The 25222-nt window shown below is 38.6% G+C and overlaps 1 protein-coding gene across 1 annotated transcript in view; it reads right to left on the reverse strand.

Moving 5' to 3' along the window:
• The window catches only part of ctnna1 (catenin (cadherin-associated protein), alpha 1), a 124210-nt gene extending 99751 nt beyond the window's left edge, over positions 1-24459 (reverse strand). The window contains exons 1-6 of the mRNA XM_084430288.1: positions 24004-24459; positions 21415-21523; positions 21129-21324; positions 11695-11861; positions 9101-9220; positions 5954-6223 (exon numbers count right to left, since the gene is read on the reverse strand). Of these exons, the coding sequence (XP_084286414.1) occupies positions 5954-6223; positions 9101-9220; positions 11695-11861; positions 21129-21324; positions 21415-21519 (858 nt within the window). The 5' untranslated portion in view covers positions 21520-21523; positions 24004-24459. The remainder of the gene's footprint in view (positions 1-5953; positions 6224-9100; positions 9221-11694; positions 11862-21128; positions 21325-21414; positions 21524-24003) is intronic.
• Between the last annotated feature and the right edge of the window lie 763 nt (positions 24460-25222).

Genomic DNA, 25222 nt, shown 5'->3' on the forward strand with positions numbered 1-25222 from the left:
TAATACACAGATCTCTTTTGAAATGTAAGATGTAGTTTGTCCTGTCTGTTTACTCCCTTAAGACTAGTGCTGCACGATTAATCGTATCGCAATCGCGATGTCAAGCCTACGCGATTATATGACGCAAAATGCTGCGATTTTATATTAAATAAACAAATGAGCGCTGTTAACACACTTATTAATGCAAATGCTTTTAAACCATTCATGTGCGATAAGACAAAAGAACGAGCTGCCTGTGATTGTCCTCCTGACACACACACACACACACAGAGATAGATGCGCGCCAGAATCAAGTTCTCTTTCGCGGTAGAACGAACACACACGTATGCCAAAATGAACGCGCTGCCTGTGAATGTCCTGACTGTGACAGACAGAAAGACTCGCGCTAATATCGTGCGTGCGCACAAAACAGCATGACAGTTCTCTTTCGAGCTTGAACGAACAATAACACACAATTATGCCAAAATGTCTTTTTGTCGAGTGTCTTCATAACATAAGAGTAGTCTTATGATGAACATGAAGAGTTGTGATGACTCGTGAAAGAATGAGGCGTGTGTGAGATCCGCGTCTCTGACAGCGGCTGGTCTTAAAGGGACAGTACACAGCAGCCACTAATATCTGTCGCTAAAGTTATTCTTTTTTTTTCTTTTTTTTTTAACCCTGACATGTATAGTTATATGTACTCTTGTATGTAAATTATGTTTTGTTCTTGTTAAAATGCAATAAAAAAAAATCTGTCGCTAAAGTTAATCAAAGAACAAAGGGAACAGAGAAAAACACTCACTGCTCTTGACTAAAGAACTTTTTTCTTTAGGCAGATTATCACTAATCTGTGTGTGCATTTATTTTCCTTTAGAACCAAGCAAGTTGACTCATGAAACCATTTGTTTATTATATCGCATATCGCAATCGTAATCGCAATATTGACCTCAATTATCGCAATATGACATTTTCCCCAAATCGTGCAGCCCTACTTAAGACATAACTGACTGTTTACATTAATTTTGCGTCATAAAACCATTTTGAGATGCAAGTACATTTAACCACTTACAGAGTCACACAGCCGCATGCACGAGCGCCCTTCACAAAGTGCACGAGCATTTGAAATTGAAAGCAGCCTTCTGCAGTGAGTTTCATATTTTTAATATATAAGCCCACTGCATTCCAAATGACATAAATGCCTTCCTAGGGCATTTGTAAGGAAAATCACAGCATGCGAGACCGCACACAGCAAGCGTAACAAGCAAAGTGCGCGGTTTCTCACAGCGCCATCCTGTGCAATGAAGCACGCGAATGTGCTTGTAATTAGTTTGAATCTTTCTGAACTTTGTCTTTATTAATTGTATGGACTGTTAGAGTGGTGTGTGTGTGTGTGTGTGTGTGTGTGTGTGTGTGTGTGTGTGTGTGTGTGTGTGTGTGTGTGTGTGTGTGTGTGTGTGTGTGTGTGTGTGTGTGTGTGTGTGTGTGTGTGTGTGTGTGTGTGTGTGTGTGTGTGTGTGTGTGTGTGGAAGCGGAAGCAAGCAGAATATGGGTGTTTCTAAAACACGCAGCGTCATCACTAGCCTGACGTCGTCATACTGCTCCATTGGGCTGTGATTATGGGGCGTGTTTCAACCGGACCAGGAAAGAAAAGGCCTCTGCACTCAATTGTATAGGCCTACAACCAATCAGACCAACGGAGAAACCACAATGACCACAGGGTTTCATTGCGCCCCATCTTAGCGACCTTCGGGGCCAGCTGATAAATGAAAACTTTTGCCGAATCCCGCAGAAAGGACGGCAAAAACATCTTTCCGATCGACAAATGCCTTGATCGCAGTTCTCTGTTCCTCTTTTAAAATGAATGCGCTGTCGATATCTTCTATAACACACGCGATGGCGGCATCTTTGCTGTAAACGAATTCAACCCAAGCGCTCTTTGGTGACGTGGATGATTACGTTACTGTTGATCATCTGTCCATCATCGTATAAAGCCCGCCCCGACAATTTGATTGGTCCGAATTGCTATGGTTCGAGCATAGTTACTCAACAACGGATCAAGTCCAGACCGAACTTCCCGACCTTAAATGTTGTGGGCTGGGCTAAGTTCAGCTGGCATCCAGGCTACGTCATCACACATCTCTGGTTAAAAACTAAGCTCAGAATCAATCCAGAATTGTTGGAGAGAGAATCAAAATGCATCGATGCACCGAATTTTTTTCTCCCACCCCTAGTGTGAACATCGTACGCCCGATCGCGTAAAAAGTCATAACACACCTCTCCTCAATAATCTGCACAATTTGACACCTCATTCATGGGTCTACGACAAAGGTGCGGGACGAGTTACATACAGACATTTGTATGGATGAAGAAGCAGCAGCAGCAGCATGTGAGAATAGTGTGCTTCACCTTACAGGCAAGCACCAATAATAAAGGCCTAATGCTGTTTAACTAACCCTGGGGGTAAAACAAAGATGAAAGATACAGTTGAGAAGTCCATAGACAAAAGTGACAATGCATTTAGGGATCCAGTCAGAGGAAGAAAAAAAAAAAAAAGGATGTCAGTTCATTGTTGATAATAATTGCAGTGTGTAATAGGGAAAACGGGAACAAACGATGAGTGGAGGAGCAAAAGAGCAAGAACACAGAGAGACTGACTCATGCTACTACACCTACAGATGACTAATGAATTCTGCATTAATCTATCAACATCCAGATGTATTTGCAGTAAAAAAAAAATGGGCGATTTCATCCTAAGAGACTGAGGAAACCACCCATTTTCTCATCTATGTATAAAAAGCCTTGTAGGTGACGGAGCACGTGAGCCCCAGAGACAGCAGATTTGGAAGATCAATGCTTTCTAAAGTCAAAACAAAACAATAATCCATTAATCCAAAAATAAAAGACCCCAGAATTGAGGATGAGAACGCACTTTTGCAACAAAAGAAAAGAAAGGAAAAAAAAAGGAAAGAAATCAAATGGTGAGAGACACAAGCGACATGGTTTGATCTGATGTGTTGGTTCTCTCTTTAGCAGGGCGACGCCACTCCTGACTCCTTTGTATGAGAAATCTTTCAACAGCTAATCGAGGCAAAGGGAATTTGATGAACAAACCCTCTTGCCACAAGAGACAGAGAGAAATACCTGCAGTGACTGATTTTTGCAAATTTAACAGGAGATGCATCACCTTAACATTATATTTTGAGCTGTGTTGCCCAGGCAAAGGTATATGATAAATCATAAAAGAATTGTGGATATGACTAATAGACATGTTCTAATTAGGAATGTTAAAATTTTAATTAAGTGCTGTGCTAAGCGCAAAGCCTTCTCTCATCATTATTTCATGACGGAAAGCATCCATTTCAAAGCAGCAAATAAAATAAAAAGTATATTCTGCACATCAAGAGCAACACTTTGTAAACACTCCTCTAGCGACTTCAAGCTTCATTAGAGGCACCTGCTTCAGTCAACGTAAAAACTACAGATATAATCAAATTGCACTGAGATCAGCAGAGTTGTAAGATGTTTATTTTTGTTGTCCATCAGCAGGGAAAAAACACCCACTAGTAGCCAAATGCAGGTATTCAGGTATAAATTCAAATCGATAAAGGTACCTAATTGGTTTTAGCCAGCAAATAGTATTAATATTTAAAATAGAAAAATTATATTTACTTCTATATTTATCTTCTTTTTTTTTCATTTCTTTTTCAAAGCATTAAAACAGAGGAGGAGGAAAGGAAACCTAGCACAACGCAATATTGGCTCGCTGCTTATTTGTCCTGAAAACGTTTTGACTATCTGACATTTCCGTTATCTTGCATTGTAACAAGCCTCCGCTATCTTTCCTGCTTGGGGTTTCCAGATGACAAGAGAATAAATCCCCCAAACGGAGCTTTTCTCTTAAAAGGACACAATTTCTGTCCAGTGTTTTACTTAATCTTCCCAACCTGGTAACCATGCGCACTCTCTCTGTGCTGCAAAAAAGCACTGATGATCTGACAGCACAGACAAACTTGTTGAAGTTTAGCGATGTCTATTGTGAAATTCTGCTCGAATGCAAGTGTCACACAGCCAGTTTGTGTTTCTTCATGAGGCCGTGTCTGCGATTTGCTGCTACTAAATTTGCGAGTGAACCTTCTCTGTGACAAATTGTATTAAATCGAAACATGAATCTCGTCCACATTTATTGCGATCAAGGTTGGTGAATAAATGCACTTAGGCAACCTCTGTGCTACAATAGAAAGTAAAAATGAAACCTCTGGAATTAAGATTAGTAGCCACAGTTTTTGTATTGATTTTCCATTTGATAAAGCCATCTTAGTTGGTTAAAGTCATGCGCCACCTACAGGCCTATTAGGTGAAGTGAAATATGAAATGGCCTTTATTACCTCATGCCTATTGCTATTATATAATAAAAGTAAATTATAATACTATGCAATATATGCGCGTGTGTCTGTCTGTGTGTGTGTGTGTGCGTGTGTCTGTCTGTGTGTGTGTGAGTGTGTGTGTGTGTGTGTGTGTGTGTGTCTTATTTTGAAAAACTGGATATTAATCGTTATTGATAATCATGATTATTTTGCTCAAAAATTAGTTTAACCATTGCCGTGCATCCCTAATTGAACTGGTAAAATTCTGCATTTAGCAATCAATGTGGCAAGTGGAGGAAAAAAGTTAATTTCCCAGCCTGTCCATCAGGAACAAACTATCCATTACTTAAGAGTAAAGGTTGCATTTGCTAGACACAAACAAATTCAAAAGAAATGTGGACACCCAGAGCTCAAACACTGCTAGTGCCATTGGATCCTACTTTCCCCCCCACCCCCTTTTACAATATCTCTATGGCAACATTTCAGTTCATGCATATCATTTGAATTTATTATTTCACCAACTGATTGTTTAAAATGTTGAGTGCAACAGACCAAAAACAGTTAGACTAATGGTTCGCATCCTATTCTGGAAGGAGACTAACCGTTCAAAGCGCAAATAAATGAAGGATAGCTAATGATCACTTGCTACCCTTAACCTCAAATTATATTTAGAGACTCTGATCTGAATTATTTAATACAAGTCACATAAGGAAATAAGTGCATTGCTTAGACACTTAAAATCAGCATGATATTTCCCATAAGCTTTTGGTGCTGACCTGACTCAACACTGCAACAAAAGTTCAAACTTGTGAAAGACTCTCCGAGGTCAGTAGCTCAGCTTTGTTTGGACATACAAATATAATCTGATTGAATCGTGGATTACGGTCTCCTCGACACAGTTCAATCACACACCGGATTTGTCAACAACTTGCTGCTCTCGCGCTTTTGTTGATAAAACTGTGTGGAGCAGTTGCAGAGGGTGATGCAACTGCTGTTCGATCCTACTCACAAATATGCTCCTCTTCATCACTCACACACTTTTTACACAAGAGTAAAAATTTGCCAACATTTTCAAAATCAAGCATTTTAAATCAATGCATTTTAAGCCAAAGCCTGATCTTTCTGTAGCCAATATGTCAAATTCAATGGCAAACATTGGCGGATGAATTACTGATTCAGCAATTAAAGGATATTTAAAAAAGTTAAGCCATGCCTAAAGTCCACAAAGGACTCAAATTTTCATAACACTTCAATGCAACCTTTTCCTTGAATTCTAAATATTTTACAATCTATAACCCATAATAAGCTCTATCGAGCAGTCTTCTGGCACCCTCACTAAAAAGTGCACAACTTTCACTGTTATTCTACCCTTTTGTCCTTGAAAAAAGTACTTCACTGTCCCAATGCAATGGGCAATATTTTTTTTCCTAAATGACAACGCTCACAGAGCACAATCCCTTCAATTAGAGGGAGGCTAATTCTCAGTTTAGCCTCAGTCGTGATGCTGAATGACAATTCTCCACTGATACCACTTATTAGCTGGCTATTTCTGCCTGGATCAGAGAAAATGGCCCAAAAATGTGAAATCCAATGGCCCATGGACTTACATCAAAGTTGTTGAGGGCGTAGGCTAGCTCTCCTCCACCTGCAGGCTGGGAGAAGCCAGAGTCCTCGCTGCTGGTAGCCTGGGCAGCATTAGATATGCCGGAGACAGCGTGCTGCAGCTGCTTGTAGATGAGGTCCCGGTTGGCCTTGTACGCGGCCACGTCTGGATGCTGCAGGCAGGCACGTGAAGCTGTGTACAGCATGGGAACGTTCCTCTGAAGGACGCCGCGAGCTGCTGCCATTTGGTCTTTGTGATGGACGTCCTTGAGTTCCTGTCATACAAAGAGGGGGAAGGAGGAGAATTAGGGGTGATGCTACAGCCCTGTCATATTAAGGACATTGAAGCACTCTGAAAGAGCAAAGCACACCCCAAAGGCCAACACATGCTCATAATCAGATCATGAACGTACAGTTTGGCAAATCAGAAGCATTGAAACGTGCCGTATGACCACTTCCGTTAAATGGAGACATTAGGTGTTTTGGTCATTTTGTCTACATTTTGAATTGTCGGTTTACCTAAAAATTAGTTAGATGGACTTTTTATTTTCAGCATTTCATGCCTTAAGTGCCACATTTTTAAGACATTGTGTCAAGTTGTCAAAAATAAATGTCCTGCTCCATTCACACTCTGTCTAGCTGTTTGAAAAGGGAAAGTGTCCTGCGTGAACACCCTCTAATCTCTAAAGTGTTGCTGTTGTTGCTCCATACTTAAAGTCAGTGTACAGTGTTGACACAAATTGCTGTCTGTCAGTACACAAGTTACAGCCCAAAAAAAAACAAAAAAAACACTTTATGGCAGGTTTGTATAGAGTCTGGGAAGTCACAGGAATGAGAAAAAAGAAAAGAAAAAACAAGACCAACAAATCCATGGCCACAGATCTGCAATTCGTCCTATTCTCACATTCCTCATTTTTATAAACCTAACTCACAGATTCTTAGACGGTTCCCTCGGTTTAACAAATCTCACCCACTGATTAATCCGTACCCACGAAGTTTGAGTATAGTTGACAGGATTTTGATCAAAGAGGGTCCATTTTGGTTTTTCATGATCGATCATTGCTGTCAAACAGGAGATATCTCTAGTAGGGTTGATATTCCGGTTGTGGAAAAATACTGGTATATATTTTATTATTTTAAACAGTATGATATCATGATTTTGCTCATTTCGGTAATTGATTTGCTGCTTTGCTACCCAAACTGACGTGAAACCGACAAATGTGACAACATAATCAACATCTCAATCAACATGCCCAAAACTAACAGGCGTAACACTAACACACTAACAGTGTGTGTGTTGTTGGTATGAATGAAGAGCTCCCATATACTACTGAATGATATAAAATCGCTTGGATGTTTGAATAGGCAAGGTTTGAAAAGACGTGGGCAAGTTAGCTTTCCGTCAGCTGTCCCAAAACGCAAGTGAAAGTGTTGTATTGCAGCGCGCATGATTCACAAAACTTTAAACTTGCTCAGTGTAGCATGAGAGAAAAAAAAAAAATAATAATAATAATAATTCACACTGAATAAATAAAATGAACAGCTAAACTATATTCAAACTGAGAAATAATTAGCATTGTCAAGATACTATAATCTCTCTCAAATAGAGAAACACTGCTCATTCTATTAATGAGTGAGCTCACCTGGAAAATTCATCCTGAAATCCATCACTGACGACTACCGCTTAACCTGATAAGCCCAAAAAAATCCCAAAGACCCAATTCTCATTTCATTTAAATGCATTTTGTCACTCTAACTGCTCCAATCCACTCGTGCTTCCCCCTCCCAGACCGGTACTAAGATGATTGTTTGTGGTTATACGCCTAAAATCCTCAACCAGAGCTACATAGCTCCTCGTTCCACATGTGGGCGGAGGAAGTGATGATATTTAAAGTCAGTATATCCTAGGGGTGTAAGAAAATATCAATACACATAAATATCACAATATTATGTTTGGCGATACTGTATAGATTTCTCAAAACTGTGTCAGTGTGTATTTGTTTACATCCAAGATTCGTGTCAGTGGCTTTGTGTTCGGTTTAAACCCGACCGCTAGATAGCAGTGTAATCTCAGAACATGAACTGTGACGGGGAGAAGCGCAAGGGTGCATCACTAGCGTTAGCATTAGCAATCCCAGCTCACAAGATGATAGAATTAAACCAGCTCCTGCCGCGTTGTTCAGAGCTTAAAGTGTGGACCACTGCTTCCACTCTAAAGAAATCTGATTATAGCGATGTGGATATATTCGCACGAGCTCTGCAATTCAGCACTCCAGTCACGTCACGTTTATTTCTATAGCACTTTCTACAATAAATTGTTTTAAAGCAAGCAGCTTTACAGTATTAAATAAAAAAAGTGGACTATGCACACTTTCTGTAATATAAAGACTGCGAACCTTTAAAGCAGGATCCAAGAAAAAAATTAAATTATATTATATTGGGGGTCGCATTCCCTTCAAAAACAAAAGTAATCCACTGTGTCTCCAGCAGCTCAGATGTCGGGAGTAAATGACGACTGCTATGTTCATTCTTACATCCAACAACAAAACACCTCAATCGCTTAGAAGTTCTTGTCTACACCTACTCTGGTGTCGAAACAATGGCGGACTGTGTACAGCTCAGTCAGGGCGGGTCTATGCTAAAATGGCAGAGTTCGTCAACAGTTGTGGGAGGGGCCTGAATCTGTGAACGGCTTGTTCTGACACAGTGCTTATGATTTATGGGGATAAAAAAAAAAAAATTAAGGCACTGGGTGGATTTGTCATGTAAAACTGAATTTTGCACAGTAGGTCCCCTTTAAAACAATCTACAGCATTACTGTAAATATTACTGTGGTATTACTTATAAAAATTAAAAAAAAAAAAAACATTCAACAGAGAGTTTAATTAGTTATAAAAAGCTTGAATGATGACAAAACGGTAATCGGTATCGGCTGCAATTAAATAGTTTTTTTGCTCATGTTTTATGCATATGGTGGTGTGTACTTTTGACAGCTTTTTTATTTTATTAGATCTTCCTAAAAAAAAAAAAAGTATATTTATTTATTTATGTATTTATTTATTTATTTATATATTTATATATAAATGCCCTAGTACATTCCTGACTGAAATTAGATCTCTTAACATTGGGTGCGAGGAGTGGCTGCATTTTACCTGCTGCCTCTTGGCCGCCATCACATTCAGTCTGTCCACCTCCGGTTTCAGAGCTTTGTACTGAATACCCAGGTCCTGCTCAGTGCCGGCATTACGCACCTTCATCAGGCTCTCCTCCACCTGTGGAGTCAAGTACAATATGACGTTAAAGAAAAGAAGCCTTAATGTCTCTCATTATATTTATTTTAGACCATATATTAAGTGTGACATCTGAAATTCATATATATGTTCATCCTGCTGGCTTTGTATTCGTTACTCATCATAAAACTATTAAAACTATTAAGGTCCTTTAGGTGACATGAATATTTATTAAAAGAGAACAGAAAGGACTGGCAGGCATCAATGTGAAATTATTGTACTGAAAAATGATCAGTGACATAACCAATGAGCCAGAAAATGCCCCCTACATTCAATTTGTGATCCCTGCACCTCATTCAACCACAACAGTAAAAGAAAAAGAAAAATGGCAAATAATAATGTGCAACTCTATCATGATTTCCCCTTTCATAGTTTATTCTAATTAATTCAACAAAATGCATTAGACAAATCATTAGTACATTAGTCAAAATAAGACAAAAGAAATAATTTCATGGTCACACAAGCATACTCAAAAAGCTTAATTTGATCATTCAAGCTGAACTTACAGAACAATTCAATGAAGAAAAAAAAAAAGCAAGAAAAACAGCGCCTACTCTTTTACAAGAAGGCTTCTGCTTCTACTTGCACATACGTCCGTCGCAAACTTTACGTTAGAAACACTGGCATAAAAATCAAATTGTAACACTAAAAAAATATCATACTTTATCATACATTTCCAATGAAATCTCAGAGGGATGTTTTTCACAGCCCTGCCAGCATGGTCAAATTAATTAATTCACAAACGTGAGAAGGCCTCTCTACAGTGCGATTCAACACGTTGCTTGCAGAAACAGAAAGTGAATGTAATCTAGTTTGTACCAACAACATATAGACTAAATGCAAACAAATCTAAATTAAAATCTAGGCGTATGAGACAAAGTGAAGGCTACAGTAAGGCTTGGAACATGCAGTGTTTTCTTTTTTATATGAAGTGTTTATTTCACACACAGTAACAGTGTTTGCTGTGCATGTAATTACTGCTGGAGGAAGTTCAATAAGAGTTAGGCAATAAAGCCTGAGGGCAATAAAAGTACTGACACCAGCACAGATGATGAAGGGGGTAAATAGGACAAAACTCGGGTGTCTTTGTTTATCCTTTACTCAGCCTTCTGGACCAGAGCCAGTTCCCTATGGTACTCCCTTCGGCTTTAGCTATTTCCTCAGAATCAGAGACTGACGAGGGCTAGAGATAATGAAGGGTGCTATAAAAAGAAATACAGCAAGTTCCATTTGTGACTGGATTCCGCGATTTCGTTAATATTTTCCGCATCGGAGCTTCGAATTTTAAAAGGACAGCATTTATTTGAAACAGAAATTGATTACATCATTATAAATGTCTTTACTGTCACTTTTCAGCGATTTAATACATCCTTGCAGAATAAAAATATTAAATTCTTTATTAAAAAAAAAGCATACTGAAACTAAACTTTTAAACAGTAGTGTATGTGATATTGAGAAAATGATATTTTGTTTCACTTTTAGGTCAAACAATTGACCTATGGCTAAGCCACACCCCCTCCACTAACTCAGACATACAGTCAACATTCGGTGACAGGCGCTATGGCAGCTGTCACAGTAGGAGGCATTTCACAGGAGGCAATTGATGATTTTTGGAGACAGAAAGATTATTAAATCTTAAATTATTCTATAGATAATAATCTATAGATTATTAAATTATTAAGTCACTTAAAGGGCCTTAACTATGCATTGGAAGGTTATATTAATAATTTTATTGTTGAGAAGGTCGATGAAAAGCTTCAGCTCCAGGCAAAAATGTACAGGTCACAGTGTAAACGTGATAAACCGCATCTCGTTGCCATCACCATCTCAGACAACAAGATAGAGGATCAGCATTGTTCATGCACTGCAGGGTAAGAAGTGTGATTTACTTTCAATTTATTAATGTATTATTATTACTTTCAATTTATTAATCTAACTTGACGCGACTTGTAAAATATGCTATGGTAATTGCTACTAGCTTATTTTTTATCTAAACCTAGCTTAAAACTCTGTATTAGCATAGCTACATTTTTCTTCTGTTAAAGCAGCATACTAGGCTTCGCTAAACATCTGTTAACAAACATCCTTGTTTAATTTATCCACGTTTAGTTGGTGTTGCGGTCTACCGCATAACTTAATCCAGAGCAGACACTTATCTCGGTTGAGATGTGGCTTGGAAAAGGGTAAAAAATACACACCGTCACCCAGCCTCTCGGGATACCTAGTGTCAGAGTTGCATGTACCCCATGCACACCGTTTGACCATTTTAAACTTAAAATGACAAGAAAAAACATAAAAACTGACTAACTGCAATGCATTTCAACGGACGTGGAAGCAGAGAATGTCCGAGTGTATTGGGTTAGCTATGCGCACTGTGATTGGCTCATCGTGTTTGGGGGCATGGCTTAGCCATAGGTCAATTCTTCAAGGAGTAAAAATGTGTGCATGTGTCTCACCAGTTTGAGCTGAAGCAGAAGCTGGTACACATCAGCCATGTCCGCCAGTACAAGAAGATGAGTGACAGCAGAAAGAAGGGCACGTGCAGCACGGACCATATTGCCTCTCTTAACTGAAGAACAGGGATCCTCTGCAAACTCTCCTGAGGCCATCTTCATGGATTCTCCTACAGAAAAAGATTTATACACAAAGTCTCATAATTAGTTTTAATTTGTTCTTTATCCCTCATGATGCAAGAGCAGCAAGGTCAAGGAAATGATAATGTCCCAATGTGGAAGACGACATAACTCAACATCTGATGATGCAATTACTTCCAAAGCCACCCTTTGAAATGCAATGAATTATTGTCCGTTATTTGATTAAATTCTGCCTCTATTAATTGACAATGATAATACAGTGCAAGGTCGTTTGCGAGACAACATGAACACGCTTCAGCACGACATATAGATGTTGCTACAGAGGCTCTTTAGGGGCAACCCGGCCACACAAACCCAGTAAATACAGGGCTCGAATTTTGGCGTGGGATTGCGGGTATTGCGCATAATTTTAATAATTCCTGCAGGTCTTCCACTTATAATGCGGGAAATTCCCCCACAAACATTGATTCACTTTAGCATGTAGATTGTATGAGTAAATTAATCAACACAGATTATAAAATCAAATCAATCATTTTAAAACTTTCTGCGAGACGTAATTTTACAAACAGCATGAGAGATTCAGTGGTGCTGCGTCTTCGCTCTCTCTCAAAATGGCTTGCACAAGGCAATCATCAAACACTGCAGGCGACGATACTAGACTCTCGAGTTTAGGAGTCGGGACTTGATGGAATTGTCACTTGCACAATCGGGTCAGCAGTGCATCGTAACCAAAGTTTATCATTTTCACGTCTTGTGAAGTCTTACCAGTCTGATCAGTTTAAACATTCATTGATTATAAACTATCCTGTACTCTGTAGATTGAGTACTCTCTCTGAGAGATGTTTTTCTCTGCGCACATACATACAGTAAAGCCGCCTCACAAACAACTCGCGGCTAACAAAAGTGATTTTTCGCGATTATTTCGCTTTAACGGGAAAAAACCTGCAAAATTGTGTCAATTTTGGTCTTTGCAGTATACTCGCAAACAGTCGGTTATGTCTTAACCCTCTGGGGTCGGTAAAGGCGCCGGCGCGTTTTGCTGGATTTTCTTCACATAGTAGCACAACAAACTTAAATTACTCTGTCATTTATGGTCATACAGAAAAAAGAAATATGAAAAAAGAATCTGTGAGAGGTCTACTTCTGTATGCGTCCACTTACAATCAAGACATTGTGCTTTTGTAAAATAAAGAAAATAAACAGGGTGTGCTTTCTGCCTCTCCGTCTCGGTGAACTTTTTTTTCTTGAGCACGTCTATAAACTGAAACAAAACTCAGTGAATACTTGTCACACATTAATGAGCCATATATCTTTATGGACATTTAAGAGCGTACTTTTAAATGATCGGATTTAAAATGAAAACAAATATTCTCTGTTTAAGTAATTTGTATAAAACCACCAAAATGTCCAGTTTCTCAAACCCTTGCTCATTATTTTTAATATGACTGCTCATTATTTTTCATTATAGACCACGCCCACGTGCGCAAAAGAGATTGACATGCAAATCTCCACGTTAAGGAACGCGAACATTACCTCAAAACACCAAACTTCATCAGTCTCTGCTTTTCGGCGAGTTTGGAAGACACACTGTGAGCTTAGTCAGCTTACATTGGATTTACCTCAGAAGAAGAACGCAATTTGAAAACAAGAAAGATGTAAGGTAAGAAATGTATTCTGAATTATATTAGTTAATGTTATTTTTGCATAAACTTCACATTGCAGTTGAACTGTTGCTAGATATATGCTGAATATTATAATGTTTAGACTAGGGATGTCAACGATTAATCGACGATCGATTAATTGTCGATAATACATTTAATCGATACAACTTATCGATCATCGATTAAGCAGGTCTTCATGCGCGTACGCGCTGCTCAACCGCGAAACATGTAAAGCGAGCGCGCCGGAGTTATGTTTGGGACCATTTTACACCTTCATCATGACTAGAAGTTTGCGTGTGCATTCGCAGCCTTTTGTTTTGTGCAAATGTAAGTTGTAATACTGTTTATTTTGTGTATGCCTATCTATATCTGATTTATCTCACATTGGATGCATTTGGTTAAGAATTAACTCTGTAGTAAAGCGTCAGCTTCAGCGCGCGCAGCTCAAACGGCAGTGCACGACTAATAATGACTATTGGGACTGTAATATTACATAACATAACAATATTGTAATAAAACATTGTGAATTGTTTGGGTTTAGTTGCCGTGTCGCGTTGCTCCATGAAGAGCGCGTCCACAACATGAGTAACTAGTTCTGAATGAATGGCACGTAACTTAGTTCAAGTTCACTTGTGCATGAATTTGCGTCATTTTGTGCAGATATAATTTGTAATATTATGTTTATTTTGAATATATCTGATTAATCTCATAGGATGCGTTTCTTTTAGATAAATAAAGTGCTAGCAAAGTGCTCCAGTTTAACGGTAGCAGATTCATTCAGCGCGTTCCAGGAAGAGCGCGTCCACAACAGTCACACATTCTAAGCGCATATGAGGCGGCGTTGGTGACACGTTGTATTAGTAGTTATATTTGATTATTAAATAATTAATTTATCAATCACATCGAAACATTTTACAACCCTATTAGCCCTTTATTTATATTTCTCATTGATTTGGTGAGGAACATAGCGTTCTGAGCAGCATTTGCAGACCCTGTCATGATGTGGCCATAGCCACTGCAGTAGACGCATATCGCAGTATTAAGGCTAACGATTAATCGATTAATTGATCGTTAATTTAAATGACGATCGATCATGGGAATTTGTGAAAATTGACATCCCTAGTTTAGACCTGTGTTTACTGTTAAATACTGTGTTTGTGGATATCTGTTCAAACGTAGATAAACATAATATGGTAACAATGTTTCATAGTTTGGAGCAGCTCAATCGCTTCAGTAAATAATTTGAAAAGTAAAACGGACCAAACATTAGGCTTAATGTTTTTACTCCGATCTCATTTCATAACGTCATCACGAATGGAAACATTTGAAGTGACATATGATAATTAGGGGTGGAACGGTACATGTATTCGTATTGAACCGAAACGGTACGGGCGTCACAGTTTGGTGCATGAATATACACAGAGAATACACGGTATAAAAATAAATAAAACTCGCATGCAAATTAATTAATGTAATGCGGAACTACTGTTAGATACGCGGGTTCTTTAGGGACACCTAATCTGTAGCTCCGCCTTAGCTCTGAAGCTCCATGGTTATATTGAACAGGCTGCGATGTCAAGATTGCAATGCTGGAATATATAAGTCGTGTGAAGAAATAATCAGTATGGGTTTCATGGCCTTATTTCAGTGACAATTGTTTTTGTTTTTTTCACAAACCACGCATAAATGTCATTATCTCAAAACTACAAACTTTTACATACATGCCACTGACATATTGTAGCAGAGTTTGTGCTGAATACAGTGTAATCAGATTTTAGCCATGAAAATGTCACAAGTAACAGAAATAAGAACAAATGTCAGCGCATGTCAGAACACCTCCAGGGCCCAGAAAACACCCCAGTAGGGCTGGGACGGTTACCGCATTACCGCAATCACGTGACGCCTACCGCGGGTCTGAGCTTGTCACCGTCATCACCGCGCAAAAAAAAACAAAAAAACATTGACATGACATGGATTCATTGATTCTAATGACATGGAGTGTGTCTAATAACATTGTGTCTTACATGGATTCAAGGTTTTCTAAACAAAACTTATCAAAAGATGGAACAAATCCGACCTTTCGCAAGTTGTTTCATGACACATAATAACATTCCATTCGTAGGCTATTGACTATAACCCCTTATTTACACTCTGTGGCGTGTTACGGCTGCGACGCGGCTACCGGAGCTGATCGCGCCCACTCTAGTCAATGCTTGTGTTTACAACAGCCACGACAAGAAGCGTTTCAGAAGCGTCTCTCAGCGCCGCTTCGATAAAGATAGGCGCCTAGTCTATTTTCGACAGACGCCGCGCCCAAGCCGCACCGTAAATAAATAAAAAAAGTAAAAGCAGGACCTCAGCTTTTAATTGCACGTGCTTATTTAACAGAATTCTCTCACGTGAAGACCGCATTTGTCAACCCTCGCGGAGTCGCGGCAAGTGCTCACTCACAGCACCAGAGAGTAGCCTAATCTTGACGGCACACAAGAAAATGGATAAGTAGGCTACATAATAGGGCTGCACGATTAATCGCAATTTCCATGTAATCGCACTTAAATCGAGATCGCTTATCGCGATTTTAAAATCGCAAAGGCTGCGATTATTTTTTATGCGCAGTTTGTCATTGATGTACGGCTCTGTAAACGCTGCTCCATCTGAAAGCACTGTGAGTTTGAGTCACTTATAACGTGCATTTGAAAAAAACAACACGAGTCAAATATCTTTCCAAACACGAGAATCATTTATGAACCTCGTTTTAATAACATGCAACATTTAATAACATGCATTTACTCCAAACTCACTTCATAAGGACAGTTGAGCTCCTCCTTCTGTGAGATGATGAGCTTCTGACACAGAATAAGGCAGTCGTGCATTTATAAGTCATGTTAAATCAAAGCGTTTCAATCTTCTGACTATTCAGCTACAGCGACAGGGATTTCCTGGAATGATACGCCGTTATTGTACTTCTGCGGCGGGGCATATTTAGCGTGTTTGCGTGAGAGCGCCCTCTGGTGTTCAAATGGGGCAGTGTTTACTACCGATCAGCCGCACTCCACTGACAAGCTGCGCTTAAAATAATCGCAGCCTTTGCCAAATCGCGTGCGGTTTTATTGCAATTAATCGTGCAGCCCTACTACATAATCAAATTCACAAATATTACACCATTTAAACATTATTAAAAATACATAGGCTACTGAGTTACTAAAACAATATTTGTCAAAGAATACACTTGTATGTTCACAATTTGAACATTGTTTCCATTCGTTTAATTTCAAGATCTGAGGTGAATTATCCATTGTTGCTTTTACAGCTACAAAGCTGGAGCACTAAACAATACTCAAAGTCACATTGCATGCTTTTAACATTAAATAAAGCACAAACACTACCTGAGATTATCATTGACACACTTTGTTGTTCCAGCCGCAACGTCGCAGAAAAAAAAAAACTGGGGGAGGGTGGGGAGGGGGGTTGAGGTTTAAAGCGGTTTAAAGCAGTTTACCGCAATACCGCGGGAATTTCTTGCTTTTCAACCGCGGTAAGAAAAAATCCATACCGTCCCAGCCCTACACCCCAGAGGGTTAAGCATAAAACGCTGACAGTGTGACAACAGAATAATGAAACCGTAATGGATCCGTGCACTAGCTCTAAAAGTGACAGCAGCCATATGCGTCTGTCATTAATGTTGTCGTCAAAACAACAAAAGATAGCTTTAATTGTAAGGAATCAGAATTAATAGCCTATGTATTTAATTTAGTCAGGACGAAAAGTCTATCAGTGTTATTTTACATTTGATTACTTTATTCAGTTTCTGTAGTATTTCTGAACACTGTTAGACCTACCCAAAAACATTTCTCTTTATTTGTATTTTTATTTTGTATTCATTTTTGCTACTTTTTCTGCCCCCCCAACAATTAAACCAACAATTCAAGCGATAGGTCTGATTCAGCTACCCCACGGTCTGTCATAAGAACAGAGCCAACCATTACACACAAGAACAACTAACAAGGTGAAATATAGAGCTAATCACCAGAGCAGCGGGTGTTCATGTTCGAGGATAAATGCCAGTGGTTAGGGGGTGACGGGTTAATTGCATTAGGATGTCATTTTGTGAAATGCTAGATCGAGAGGAAATTCAGAAGCAGTGAAACACTGTGGTGAAAGCAAAAGCACGATTCATGTCTGCTCATAGCCAGTGCTCTCTGACACGTGCTAGCACACCAAACGAGTTCTTTCAGTGAAGGTCGAGTCCCCGGGATAACACTGATGTCTTATCTGATGTGCCTGCGAAAGGGTCATCGCTTGCTTCACATCCCAGTTGGTTCATGTTGAAACCTTTTCAACGCGTTAAAACAGAGCATTTTAACAGCAGCTTAAAATACCGAAATGAATGAGCGCAGTCATACAACCACAAGCCTCACATTGGACAGAGTCTCTGGTTGTTTTTTCGAATGTGTCGACAAATGAAACTGAACACAATCATGCAGATCTCCGCATCCCACTCAAGTCAAGCATAAAAATAAAAAAGCTTGCAATGAAAGCAGCCAAGAGCGCAAGTAATGGCCAAGTTCATAACTAGCCTGAACTGAAATTGACTCAATGAAAAGAGAGAAAAATCTATTTGATGAGGCACTGAGTAAGAGCTATGTGCTCAGGAGGGGGGGTCTCATTCTTTCCTTTGTTGATGTTTGGAAAAATGTGCAGAGTTCCCTGGTAACAGGAAGCAAGTCTCACAGAATGATGGCAATCTAAAAAACAAGATTTTCTGGTTTATTGCGCAAGTGGTGGTTTCCACAGACGCTGAATGATAGCTCAAAGACCCTTTCTATTTTTGCCCATCACTTAAAAAAAAAGATTCATCTAACCATAGACCACACAAAAAGCCAGGAGAACTAAGGACTCAGAGACTGTCATTCCTTCCAGAGGGCGCAATCAATAAGACCATTTTCACGGGCCTGATAGTGATCAGTGCACCCATAATAAACTCACATCTATCACTTATAAGGTAGCGCTCACAAGAGGACCACAGTAGCTTGTGATGAAATGTTGAAAGTGGAGGTGTAAAGAAGACACAATGAGCATCCAGATACCTTGCAGGGAAGGCGAACAGCATTCTCATTCCCAGCATCCTTCATTGCCCCGTTGGAAAGGTGCGAAGCAATCAAAATCAGTTTCTAAATAATAGGGCTGTGAAACGATTAATCGCATCCAAAATAAAAGTTTGTGTTCACATAATATATGTGTGTGTGCTGTGCATAATTATTTTGTATATATAAATACACACACATGCATGTAAATATTTAAGAAAAATTTGTTATTTATATATAAAATATGTATATTTATTTATAATACAAATTATATATAATATATATACAGTATATTTAAGCAAATATTTCTTAAATATATACATGCATGTGTGTGTATTTATATATACAAAATAATTATGCACAGCACACACACACATATATTATGTGAACACAAACTTTTATTTTGGATGCGATTAATCGCGATTAATCGTTTCACAGCCCTACTAAATAAGACACACTCCACCCAGAAGACATGCTAATGTTGCACATATACATGCAGCAGACAACTCTGGAGCTGTTAGGGAGAAAATCGTTCAAGGATCCAGTGGTTTCTAACGTGCATTACGCAACGATTACATTTGCCCGGCTTGCAGAACAGCTGGTAAGCCACAGCTGGGTACCAGGATCTCTTTTCAATCTAGGGAAGCTTTCACTCCACTCAATGGTGGCATTATCAGTCGAACCATGCATGGTCGAGCAAAACTGCATAGCTGACAGTCTCTGGCACCAGCGTGCAACAGTGTCTGGATTCCACAGCCAATGACAGCATACCAAAACCAAAGTGACATTCCCCGGCATCACAGCAGTGTGCTGGCCGGCGCTTGACAGATTTTACAGCCTAAACTAAGCCAATAAACACTGAGTGCCGAGTCTGAAACTGACAAAGATGTTATTCCAACAAGTAATAAGTGGGTTGAGTCTTCCATCTGCATCTCAGAAGTACGACATGCCACACTAATTCCAGAAGAAGGGGGCATTCCAAGTCGAGAAGCTCATGTCAGCCATTCACTTCGATGAGGATGTATGGTGATGACTTCATGGTTACAGGCTATTTGTCACATGCCAACAGAAGGCAACAGACTTTACATTAAGTCTCACTTCACATCTGACATCACCCTTGACAACTGGCAGACTCTGAGTAAATATGCAAGTTTTGTGCTTCTTTTCACATCTTTGGCAACCGAGCATAAATAAAAAATATCTTGATGGATCAGCACAGCAAGTCAAGCTGTTCACTAATGAAAGTGACAATCCCTTCTTAGCACAGGTAGCATAGCCATATACCTAGAATTAGTTAGCATAGGTGTCAAAAATGGCAGGAAAATTTACTTTGCACCGTAAAATGAAGGCCTCCAAACTCATGCTGATATGATGAGGCTATCGCATCTTATTTAAATGAGTCAAACAAAAATGTGCACTAACTAGAGTGTAGCGGGGTCCGCAAATCAATATCAGCAGGATTTTTAATCAAAAATGCATGGCAAACAAGACATGAATAAATGAGTCGTTGTGCAATTTGACAGGGTTAAACCCTTCTATTAACCTGCCTTCCCTATCCTCTTTCTGCAAGAAGACACGGCAGAGATGTTCTGTAATGAGAACAAACAACATGAGATTGAATGAGGGGATATGGAGAACAACAGTCTTGGAGGAAGTATACACTCCATTGCATGATAGCAGCAACTCTGATAGTACAAGCCAAGCCCTCTTAATTCAAAAATCCATCCAGTCATGCAGATAAGCACAGACAGATAATAAAAACAGGAAATGAAACCACTCATTAAAGCCATTATTTAAATTAGGATATTTCAAATTTCTTGTAATAGTTTCAATGGCAGCAGCCACTTTTTAACTCTTTTAACAGTGTTATCACCAAGACTGTGTTAACACAGATTTCACAAATCGATTCGATACTGATTCACAAGCTCGTAATGCGATACAATTTTCTATCCGATATCGTATACAAGATATCACTAACAGGTTAAATAAAATTACAATTAACATGTAATATAGTGCAAATATTTAGCTAAATGTAATTTTGTATATAGCTAACAATCAAGCTATGGACATTGAATGGCTTTCCTGAGATAAATGTAATGTGCGACATGTTATTTACAAGCTGTTGTATTGAGATCTTTACGTGGTTAAAACCAAAGGAGTGATTACATGAGACATAATCAGTAAGTTGTACTGTTTGTTTCAATAAACCTTCAAATGTTATTCATATTTCTTTTGTGCTAGAACTAGTAGAAAAGGGGAGAAGATGATCAGGTCACATGCGCATAGAACAAGTGAATTTATTATGCAATTGACAGAATTTGAAAGCTGAAACTGTGTTTCACATCAAAAGTAACAGCATAAAGCTTATTGCGATAATTGGATGTTGGTGCGCTACAAATAATGTTTAGTTAAGTTTTGTTCACACATCACCAGAAAACAGCATAGAATATAAGACTGATATTGGAATTTAAGAATTGATAACAGTTCATCAAACTGATTAATCTATATTCTCAACCCAGCCCTAGTTAGCAGCCTTCTCTTTTTTGCTTACCTTGCTTACGGACATCCTCCACCGCTGCAGTCAGCTCGTCCTTTAAGAACTGGCTCTCTTTAGCAATCTTCTCGCCTTTCTCCAGGAAGTTCAGGGTTGCTGTCTCTACAGAGGCTGCCAGAACATGAGCCTTCTTGGAGCGCCCCTTCTTCTTGTTGGATGGGCCTTTGTTGCTGGAGTTCACAAGTGTGGTGACCTGCAAACAATGCAAAAAAAAATAAGGAAAACTGTGATTTTTGGTGATTAATACAGCAACTGAGTGTGAAAACTGAAAAAGCAGCCTGACCTGGGTAACCAAGGGCTCGAGCAGTCTTTCCACCGCCAGTGTGCGGATCTCCAGGCTCTTGGGATCCCATTTGAAGTTGATGTTTGCTGTGTTAATGCTAGTCATGTTTCTGAGGAGAGAAAAAGCAATCAATGGATTAAAAAGGGTGGTGAGACAAATAAGCAGCCTGGGGCTATGTCTTTTAGCAAATCAAATGTCACATGACAGACTCACGTTGCGTACGCAAATACTAATGATGTAAATATTCCACACTGTTAACCAAAACTCATACTCATGCCGTCTGAGTAGCTCTGTTGCCCACTCTTATTTTCTATTCAAACAGTGACCACAGTTGTATTGATCAGCAATCTTGCACTGAAGGACAGGGATAATCAGCCTACCCTGAGGGCTCTGCTGTTGTTGCAGGGGTCTGTCTGCACTAGACAGCCACACTAAATGGACATTGTTTGCTATATAGGTCAGGGAATGCAGACAAAATGGGCGAGGTCAGTGTTGCATGACCAACACATTGCGAATAAAACCTTTGAATTCAAATGTGTCCTACAAAAAGTTAGGACATTCTTTGGCCTAAGAAAACTGAATAATACACAAGTACTTTAATAATAAATAAAAAAATTACACTAAAAATAAATGAGAATAATTTTTCACAAATTCAGGCTCAATTTGGTGGAAAATATTGCTACTTAGATAGAATTGGTTTGTTACCATCAAAAAAAAAAAAAAACTTGGAGGAACACAAGCTTGTGTACTTTAAAACATCAAATAGCATTCTTTGCATTCCATTTAGTCAGGTTCCAGCTGTAAATATACAATATAGGCCTACATTTTCTATGTAGGGGAATTTATTTTTAAAACAGATAGATAGATAGATAGATAGATAGATAGATAGATAGATAGATAGATAGATAGATAGATAGATAGATAGATTCAATATCACATTTGAAAGTCCATCAAGAACAACAACAAAGTCTCTTGGTTTAGATGGTAACTGATTTTTTAAAAATATGGTTTATATATATATAAAAAACAATTTCCATGGCAGCACGGCTTGTCTGTGAAAACTGGCCAATTTAACAGGAATTTTGGTCAACAGAAAAAATACACTTCCACAAAGAGTGTATACCCACAAGAGTATTAAATAATAATTAGGAAATGCATTCCATAGACTTTCTCTATTCTTCATTAACTCCATCAACCATTTAGTTTTGAAAGTGTCATTAAGTGGACTATAATCTAAGACAGAGTTCCCTCTTTAGGGTTACAAATTACCTCCTTTTTTTTATATAAATAAAAAAAATCTTTTTTTTCTCCAAATAATGTTAAAGTAGGCACGTCAAATGATAAAGATGTGTACAGATCTTTCCTCTTTGACAATAATACCCTTCCAAATATTGATATATCGCCTCATTAACCACAAACTATATTTCTTTGTTTTCTCAATAATTGGTTCAAAATTTAACTGACTCCTCCATTTTTACAAATTACTACACAGAGATATGTTAATTGGTGTTTAACTGGAAAATTTTCTATTTCTGTTGAAGAACAATCTTGTGAGTTTTTCACACAAAAAAAATCATCCGGGTAACCGAAACCGGTGCTACTTTCATGTATTGCGTCACACCTCGGACTCGCCCACTCTTATGTCACAATATTTTTGTACATTTTAAGTAACATTTTCCTTTGCGACAACGTTGAGAATGTACATGTAAACTTATTAAAATAAATTCAAATCTGTCCAAGTAATTATTCATTTGGTGAGTAACTTAGACGTGAAAAAAACGGGATAATGTACTTTCACTTCCCTTCCATAATGACCAGCTGACTGTAACTGTACATTATTAATGTTAACGTTACATCAGGCTTAGAGAGAAATATTATCAGGTTGTACTTTAATCATAAGTATTGTACATTTGGTAGACAACACATTATTTCAGTAGACAACAACATACTGTCTGAATCCTGTATCATTAAACTGCGAAGGGCAGAACTCACAGGAAGGGCCTGATCCCTAGTTTGTGGTTTAGGCGGAGCCCTAAACTCCTCGTATGGATTTTATATTTCTCAAACGCCTAAACCTATAATCATAGGCGATTTAAAATAGTCAACCATCCACAAAACGCATACGATAACATTTCAATGGCCTGTTGATCAAAAACACATTCAAGAATAAAACTCCCGACACATTTGTCCTGATACGAGACGTGCAGCTAACGGCTAACAACTAACGTTAGCATTCCCACCAAAGTTTCCAGGATAGCTTCTGTTTAATACTTTAAGAAGTTATCAACTTTTTTGTCCTTTCGTTACGATTCTAAATTCGTCAAAGGGTAATTAACAAGACGTTTACAAGAAAAAAAAAACGGGTGTTAATTCAGTGAAATGTGAAACGACAGAGAAATATCCCAAACATTCCATGAAGTTGGGAAACGAGCTAACAGTGTAGCCACACACTCAAATTCCGCATTTTGTCTCTTATATTCACAATATAGACACATACTGAACCAGTTATGAGGCAAATTTACTTTTCTGTGAGTTATTAATGAAAATAATGCCATTTAAACTACCTAGACAAAGGCAAACTCTACTCACCAGACTGTTTGAAATTCCTGTCAGATTCAAAATGGAGGGATGAGACTTTTAAAATACTGTTGTAAAGTTTTTTCGCGTGTTTAATCCCTCCCAGCGGCTAAACAATAGCCAAACGATATAATCCACTAAAACTTGACTAAAAGAGCCCGTTCGAGTAATAAATGGAAGAGTTCGTGAAGTGTTTAGGAGGAGTTTCGGTTTTTCCCGTGAGGTCAATGAGGAGGAGGAGGAGGAGGATGATGGCGGATTCCCAGCAGTCAGTGTTATCAGGTGTGTTTGGGAGTGGCTCGAGAACTCGAGAAAAGTTCATCTGAACGCGCAGTGGGGGGCATTAAAACACACTGGTATAAGATTAAAAGGTGTGAAGAGAGATTTGAATCTGTGAAGGCACTCTTTACATGGTTGTTGACTGAATTTAAAGGCGAAATGTGCATATTCTTTCTCTACTCATTATCAGCCCACTGAGCCCAGTTATGTGCTTTGTTTATTGGCATGGCAACAACAGTAGGCTAAATTTGTTTCTTTAAATTTGTTAAAGAAAAAAAACTTATTAAATTAAGCATCAAGAGACAATAGGACTGTATCAAATACTCTATACAAAGAAAAGACAAATACATAATTAATATTTATTTTTAAATAAAAAACAAGGATGAGCTTTAAATAACATTTGTGATAAAAGGAGGCAGACACAAGACTATCTATCTGTCTATCATTTGAAAAAGGAAGGACACCCTTTTAAATTATATGGTTTATGTATCAGGACATAATAAAAAATCATCTGGTTGTTAAAAGGTCTAAAAAAAATAGGCAAATACAACCTCAGATGAAAAACAACACATGACATATTACACTGATGACGCATGACGCCACAATGGAGAAGCCATGGGTGACAAACATATACACCCTATGATTCAGTTGCTTGCAAGAGCCCCTTTTAGCAGCAATAACTTGAAGTAATTGTTTTCTGTATGACTTTTATCAGTCTCTCACATCGCTCTGGAGACATTCTGGCTCGCTCTTTTTTACAACGTTTGTTTATGCACAGCTCTCTGAAGGTCAACCGGGTTGAGGTCTGGACTTTGACATGGGCCACTGCGACACCTTGATTCTTTTATTTTTCAGCAATTATTTTGTAGATTTGCTGGTGTGCTTGTGATCATTGTCCCGTTGCATGACCCAATTTCGGCCATGCTTTAGCTGTTGGACAGATGGCCTCACA

This window comes from Rutilus rutilus, assembly GCF_951802725.1.
Source record: "Rutilus rutilus genome assembly, chromosome: 14".
In the NCBI taxonomy this organism is placed as follows: Eukaryota; Metazoa; Chordata; class Actinopteri; order Cypriniformes; family Leuciscidae; genus Rutilus; species Rutilus rutilus.